The following is a 7,868-nucleotide window of genomic DNA, read 5'->3' on the forward strand; positions in this document are numbered from 1 at the left end:
TTTTTCTTACCATCCTTTTTCTTTTATTTTATTTTAATTTTTAATTTTTAATTCGCATTCTTTTTTCCTCGTGATCATCGACTGCAACGAGAAAAGAGAGAGAGAGAGAGAGAGAGAGAGAAAGCGTAAGTATAATATTTAATAATGTATTATACTTAATTATTCTTCTTCTTTTTTTAATTCTTTTTTTCTTGACCAACTGATTTTAATTCTTTTTGTTTCTTCTTTCGTTCTTTTTATTTTTATTTTTTTTCGTTTTGTTTCGATATAATATATCGAGATAAGATATTGTCGATATATTTATAGTAAATATATATGTACACGTATACATCGAAGACATGTTTTTTTTTTTTTTTTTTTAATATAAAATTAATTCTTATTTTTATTTGTTACATTAATCCTCTATAATCTAGTTTCTCTCTTTTATTTTTTTCATAGTTGTATCGATAAATCGTATCGTGTTATATGATATAATTGTATAATATGTAGTTTATTACTGTAATTATAGTATAATATAATATAATACAATATTAGAGAATTATTTATTTATTCTATGTTGTTAATAATTATACTATTATATTATAATTATAGTACTAGGATCGTTTGAAAAGTTTGCGCCATTTGTTTTCCTTTTTGTCTCGTTTTTGTTCTTCGACGTAAATATAAATTTCGTTTTTTTATCTCTTTTTTTCAAGTGGAAAACTTTTTAAAGCGGAAAATAAAAGAAGAGAAGAAAAATCGCTAATTAATCAAACGGCCCTGGTATATTTTATTATACCTTAATATACTTTTATTTTATATATATATAGTTATGATATAATAGTATATTACATTATAGTATAGTGTATTATATTTATTATACTAACATACATATTCAATTATACTCTCTAAAATATATAGTAGGGTTAATAATTAATATTAGAGAAAAAAGTTATAATATAATATTACTATAATATGGTATGATTATATTAGATTACTAAGTATTATTCATATTTAAAAAAAAATATTATTCAAATCTGGGAATATTTACAAAAGGAGAACAAAATAAAAAAAAAGGAACAATTAATATTGCGACTATAAAATGGAAGAAGAGAAATTAAAAAAAAAAAAAAAAAGAAAAAATATATAAAAGTGTGTATGTAACTTCAGAGTTACATGGTGTTACAGAGAGTTAATTAAATGAAGTATCATTCTAGTAGTGACGTCATAGTGCAAAGGGTTGTATCTACCTTCATTTCATTTTTTCCTTTTAAGCCCGTTAAATGAATACATTTGAAATTATTCAATTCGAATGAATATATTGAAAAATTATTTTCTCATTATGTATGTTAATTCAATTCATATATTTTTATTTTTATTTATTTATAATACAAGTAAGGTTTTTCTCTTTTCACTTTTTTTTTTTTTTCTATAGACTTTTAGAAAAAAAAAAAAAAATTATAAAATATCTTCGACAAAGGACGATGTACCCTCATTAAATTTTTTTTAATTATTTAAATTAAAAAGTATATCTACACTTTCTTACAATTAGTATTATTCGTATACATGGTAATTCAATATCGAAGAAATTACTTTAAAGGAGATATAATAATTGCAAGGATTTGAAATAACGAGTATACGCATACGTAGACGTATGCGAATGTAGTTGCATTTGTGTTCAACGTAAATTCTAAAGTATTCAACGTGTGGAAAAGCTCGTTCTCGTTCTCGTTGTAAGAAACGAAAGAAAAAGGGAGGAAAATGGTATACCGTTGAAATCGATGATCATTATTTAAAGGGAAAAATTCATTCGGTTCATCGAGCACACCCAACACCTGGTTCAGAAGATAAGAAGACAGGTTTAAATCGAGCTCGCCCACATGTAGAATTATATCGTTATTATCCCTCTATCTTCTATGAATTCGTATTATATGTATTAGAAAAGAAGTATGTATTATTAGATTTCGTTTCATTTCATTTATTACCATCAATCGTTATTAATTACGATCACTGTCGTCCCCGTTGAAATTAGATATATGCGTTTAACTATTTTTTAAAAAAAGAAAGGACGAAAAAGAAAAAAGAGAAATTGCTGATAGAAACTTTAATAGAAATTTATCGATTTAATTTGATTTCCTATTTTCTTTAACTCTCAACGAAATAGCGAAAACTTATCGATGAATTGAACTTTTAAAGATAATTAACTTTTTTTTTTTGTTTTCTTTTAAATAAAGTTAAACAAAAAGTGAATCTTTCCGACTCTTTACAAAGTAATTTTGTTTATTATTAAAACTAAAATTTAAAATTAAACTCGAATTAGTATATACGTGTTTCTCGTAAAACGATTTCAATATATATATATATATATTTTTCTTCCGATAAAAATAGCTCTCGACAATCGTTCTATTAAAACATACAAAAAAAAAAAAAAAAATAAAAATCGAGAGTTTCTTAGGTAAATAATTATTCTATAATTTCTTTTTATTTCTCCCAGTAAAATAAGATGCCGTCGTTGTACAAAAATTATAATATCCAATATAAGAAAAGAAAAAAACAAAAAAAGAGAAAAGAAAAGAAAAGAAAAAAGAAACAAGTTGACCTTGAAATAGCATAGAAAATGTTCAGCGAATTGCGAATAAATAATGTATACGTCGTACGTTCCTCACCCGCACCCCCGGCACAGAACGAAACAAAACAAAAAAAAAAAAAAAAGAAAAGATAGAAAAGAGATCAAACAACTTTTGCTTCGAAAAATAGTTTCTTTACGATTTGGATTATCTCGATTTTAAGGGAAGAAAAAAATAAACAAAACAAAATAAAATTAAATTAAGAAAAAAAGAAAGAAGAAAAAAAAAAGCAATTCCTCATCCACTACAACAAACGCGGACGATATCTCGATTCAGCAGGCCATGTTCGATCGAAGAGAAAAAGAGAGAAGAAAGAGAGAGAAAGAGAGGGTGACTGAGAACGAGAGAAAATGAAAGAGAGAGAGAGAGAGAGAGAGAGAGAGAGAGAGGTTAGACTCGATAGGTAGAATCAATCTGTAATTCCGATCTAGGATTTCTTTCTCGTTTCACAGCTCGGTGAACAAGGGAACGGATGTATTTTATCCCTCTCTCTCTCTCTCTCTCTCTCTCTCTGTCTCCCTCCTTCTCCTCCCCCACTTTCACCCCGTTGACGATGCGCGGTTCCGATCAACGCGTAGAGTATCCTAGAGGTGGTGTTGTAGCTTCTGTGATGTAGAGAGAAAGGATTTGGTATCAGTTCGCTACGGACTATCTCAGGATCGGCATGACAGGGACAACAAGGATCGAAGATAAATCCGTTGACTCCTCTAAGAGGAAGTCATACGAATCGGTCGAAAGGGATCTTAGTTCGATTATTAAAAAAATCGAGGAACTTAACATATTGACACGTGCGATAGTCCTTTTACGTGCAAATACGCGACGTAAATCGATCGGAATAAGGATAAGGGGTAAACACCTGTGGATCTTAAGCTTCCTATTGCTTTGGTTCGTCGGATCGTTCGGTTGGAAATATGTCCTTTCGACTTATCGTTACGACAAGGTAATCGTATATAATATTTCTTTTTCTTTTTCTTTTTCTTTTTTTTTTTTTTTTTTTTTTTTTTTGACAAACTTGTAGATTCTAGGGTAAAGTTTTTACGTTTTTATTCTATTTTCTTTGTAATCTTTTTTATTTAGGTCTTGTTTGGCGAAAAGTTCTGAGGGTTCGTTTTTTTCCCTTTTTTTTTTAATTAAGAGAAAATTGTTTAATAAAGGATAGACACAGAATAGCCGTATAGTGATATTTATAATATTGTGAAAGAAAATCTAGAGAAAGTAGTATTTTGTTATTAGTAATATTTTATAACGAGAAAAAATAGGTATTTGTTAGTATTTATAATATTATAAAGAAAAATGGAGAAAAAAGAGAAAGAGAGAGAGAGAGAGAGAAAGAGAGTGAGACAGTTATTTATAATTACTTAAATAATAATTTATTTTCATCTTTAATATAACATTAAAAATTCTTTTTCGATGAAATGACTCGTATTTAATTATAGTAATGGTATAGAACTTTTTGGTGTATATACGTAATAATAAGTGTTCAACTATTATTTTCTATTTTTGATAATTTTTAATACAATAGTACAATATACTATACTATATTATGTTCTTCATTTATTTTTAAAATACTGAGAAAATGATTAATTGAATCAATCCAATAATATATTTATGGTGTGAATACTAATAAAATATATTATTAATGTTATATGGTATACTATATTATATATATATAGTTATGTTTAAATTTAAATATAAAACATTAATAATTCTTACATTATTTATACTAATAGATGCAACTCAATACAACATTATATCCTACTATGTCATATTATGTAACGTTGTATATATATATATTTGAAATGTAAAATATTACAAATTTGGATAATATTAATCGGCTAAATTAATATTATACTTGAGATGCAATCCCAATGAAATAATATAGTATATTATACTATATCGTAGTGTTGTTATCAATTTAATATTTTCATTCGAAGGATATGACGTTTATTAATGATCAGATGTTACGACGAACGATAAAACTTTTTTCAGTGCTTAGTGGAATTTCCAATAATAACCCAGAAAATATTTCGACCGCCGGAAGATTGTTCGATATGTTGGGACGTTCAAAATATCGAAAAGATATCGAACGTGGATCCTGTATATTTCGAGGAACGGTATTGAAATTCATTTTCAACTTGATTATGAATTTTTTCTTTCTTTTTTTTTTCATATTTTTTTTTTTTTTCTTCATCTCCGTTTCTTTTTTCTTTTTCCTCTATTAATGAAAAACAAATTCTCGAATGATTTTTGATATATTCATTAATTAGTTATGCGTATTCTGGAAAACCGGTCGTTATAATGGACGCAATGACCAATTGGACAGCCACAAAAATCTTCAGTTACTCTTTTTTTAAATCCCTTTATGAGGGTGAACAAGCTGGTTGTCAATTTTTCCCTTACAAAACCGAATTTCGAAGTTTATTGGACGTTTTCAATATGAGTAAAAGTCGTTCTCTACTCGAAGCTGGTACGAAGCCTTGGTACGTTGGTTGGTAAGTAATTTCTATTAATCAATTTTATTTATTATAACGCGAGATATACGTATGCAGATATTTTAAATATAACAAATTTATAAATAATGAATTTGTTAGATAAAATAAACGTATTAATTTTTAATAATTACGTAAAGGAAATATATGTATGTAAATAGGAATATAATTAATTTTCTTTATTATTTATCGATGATTATATAAATGAATTTTAAAGGAAGTTAATATATTAATAGTAAATAATAAATTTTTCATTAAAATCAATATATAAACTTTATCAATATGAAATAAAGTAAATATATCAATTACGAATAATTAATATATATATATATATATATATATATATATATATATTTGATTAAAGTCAGATTTATGCTGTTTTATTATCAATTGATAAATTATTATTGAGTCAATTTTTTAAAGCGTACGTTATAGATAAAATAAACGTCTCTCTTGGGCTTAATGAAAAAAGAAAGAGAAAAAAAAAGAAGAAAAAAGAAAGATAGATACGAAAAAGGGATTCGAGGGTATATTATCCGATGCACTTGATAGGTCTCCATATAACCGTTACGATAGAAACGTGCACGCATTCACATAATCGCATTAACGAGCTTACAACAAAAAAAAGAACTAACACTAACTACGTGGAGAATAGAGTACGATTACCTAGAAACGAAAGTTGTACTTTTCATTTATTTATTTTTTTTTCTTTTTTATAACAAACTAGGACGGTAATCTTTTAAATTATGTACTCGCAAAAAATCGTAGTAATGAATTATCAATTATTTAATTAATTAAGTACCGTAGTAAATTTTGCTTCTTTCTTCTTTGTTTCTTTCATTTTTAATTCGATTAAAATCTATTAACTATCGATCCGAATTAATCTGCATTTATAGGAGCAATTGCGATGGTAAAATTGGTACCGTACTCAGGCAACATTATCAAAGACCATATTTTCTTCCACCTACAGCAGAAAGTGAGAAAACTGATTGGATTTTTATGGGTAGCCATGGTTATGGTGCACCAATGCACGTGAGTTCAACTAACAAAAGATTTTTATCGTTCTTAGTGTTTTTTAAAGATTTGATTAATTAGAAATAAATCATTTTCGTTTATTTAATTTCGTAATATACATTACTATTATTATTATTAATATTATTACTGTTATTATCATTATATTTCAACAAGTTAATATTTTTTATTTTTTCCAACGATTACAAATCGATTTATTTAATATTTAAAAAGTAAGAGTCGTCAATACAAATTCAATAAAAGCATACTTTTTCGACAGAAGAATGTTAATTTTAGAAAAGATCGGAGTTCTTTTCTTCTTTTCTTTTTAGTATTTTTCAAAAAAACCGTATTCGTTTTAAACGACGGGATCGATGTCAATATCTATAATGTTTTCTTCTAGGTCGATGACGTCGAGCATCCTTCGTGGCAGGCACAAATAAGGGGTGAGAAGCAATGGATCTTACAACCACCGAGAGAATGTCATTACACGTGTAAACAATTGGAAGTGGTCGTACGGACCGGAGAGATAAGTTAGTGTTAAAATAACAAAAGATTTTCTATACAGTTATGATTATACGAAAAATTATTTTATATATATATATATATATATATATATATATATAAAATAATCGATCGTATTTTTTAATTTTTTCTTTTTCTCTTCTTCTTTTCCAGTTGTCTTGGACACCAATCGATGGTATCATCAAACCAAAATTGTTTCCGAAGATATGAGTATAACGATAGGTGCTGAATATGATTAAATAAAAAGAATAATGGCGTCTTGTGTTGAAAAAATTATCGTAGAGAAGGAAGAGAAAGCAAAAAAAGAAAAAAAAGAAATAATAACAAAACAGAATAGAACGAAAACTTTATTACACCCACACAAATTTATTTTTTATGAAATTTTATTTTCGCTTGGAAAACTAAATATTTAATAGATACAATAATTTTGACGGTCGAACGAAGTAGTGGAGGATTTCTTAATGACGAATCAATCATGTCTAACGAAAGTGTTAGTGAATGTTTGAAAATAAAAAAAAAAAAAAAAGAAAAAGAAAAGAATCATATAATCATCATCGGTCTAATCGAACTTAATGACGTTAATCACGTATATCTGTTTTCTTTTTATTTACCTCAAAAAATTATTTCACTTCGGAGCATCGTAATAAAATTTTTACGGGATTCATTTCAAATTAGTTGCGACCTAGATCATGAATATACTGCAATAGTTCTCGATCGTTGAGTGTACAATAAAAAAAATAAAACTGAATATTAGCGGTAAAATCGTGAGAATCGATAAATACGATTATCAAATTATGCCATTATAATTTCGTTCAAAGCTTGTTCACAATCAACATAACAAACGTTCTAAGAGTTAATTAAAATAAGGAAATGAAACTACGACTATAGAACCAAATAATTATAAAAACGAATTCAAACTTGTCTTACTTTATGAGATATTTCAAAACGTTTAAAAATATTTCGTTGTCGGAAGAATAGAAAAGAGTTTAGAGAGAAATTATCGAAGGATCGTTTCTTTTCCTTTCTTTTTTCGACTTTTAATGAAGTCGATTCCAACGAGGAAGGAAACGAATGTTTCAGGGTTTCAGGTCTTTAACTTTCAGTAGAGCTACCGAGTTACTACCACCACTACCAGTACCACCATCATCGTAATCAGCCCTACCACCATTACTAATATCAATATCAACATCAATACCAACACCAACACTAATACCATCGCCACCATCGACATTAGCAT

The 7,868-nt window shown here is 27.1% G+C and overlaps 1 protein-coding gene across 16 annotated transcripts in view; it reads left to right on the top strand.

Moving 5' to 3' along the window:
* Nucleotides 1-6,965, top strand: part of LOC122634859 (catenin delta-2) — a 69,052-nt gene extending 62,087 nt beyond the window's left edge. For 13 of the 16 annotated variants that reach the window (XM_043824230.1, XM_043824219.1, XM_043824224.1 and 10 more), the window contains 5 exons: nt 4,596-4,720; nt 4,874-5,098; nt 5,992-6,127; nt 6,510-6,639; nt 6,785-6,965. In XM_043824230.1, the coding sequence (XP_043680165.1) occupies nt 4,596-4,720; nt 4,874-5,098; nt 5,992-6,127; nt 6,510-6,639; nt 6,785-6,870 (702 nt within the window). In that variant the 3' untranslated portion in view covers nt 6,871-6,965. Of the gene's footprint in view, nt 1-4,595; nt 4,721-4,873; nt 5,099-5,991; nt 6,128-6,509; nt 6,640-6,784 lie in introns of those variants that run through there. The other 3 variants (XM_043824235.1, XM_043824236.1, XR_006328493.1) reach the window with 2 other exon arrangements.
* The last annotated feature ends 903 nt before the right edge of the window (nt 6,966-7,868 follow it).

Source organism: Vespula pensylvanica, chromosome 16 (genome assembly GCF_014466175.1).
Source record: "Vespula pensylvanica isolate Volc-1 chromosome 16, ASM1446617v1, whole genome shotgun sequence".
In the NCBI taxonomy this organism is placed as follows: domain Eukaryota; kingdom Metazoa; phylum Arthropoda; class Insecta; order Hymenoptera; family Vespidae; genus Vespula; species Vespula pensylvanica.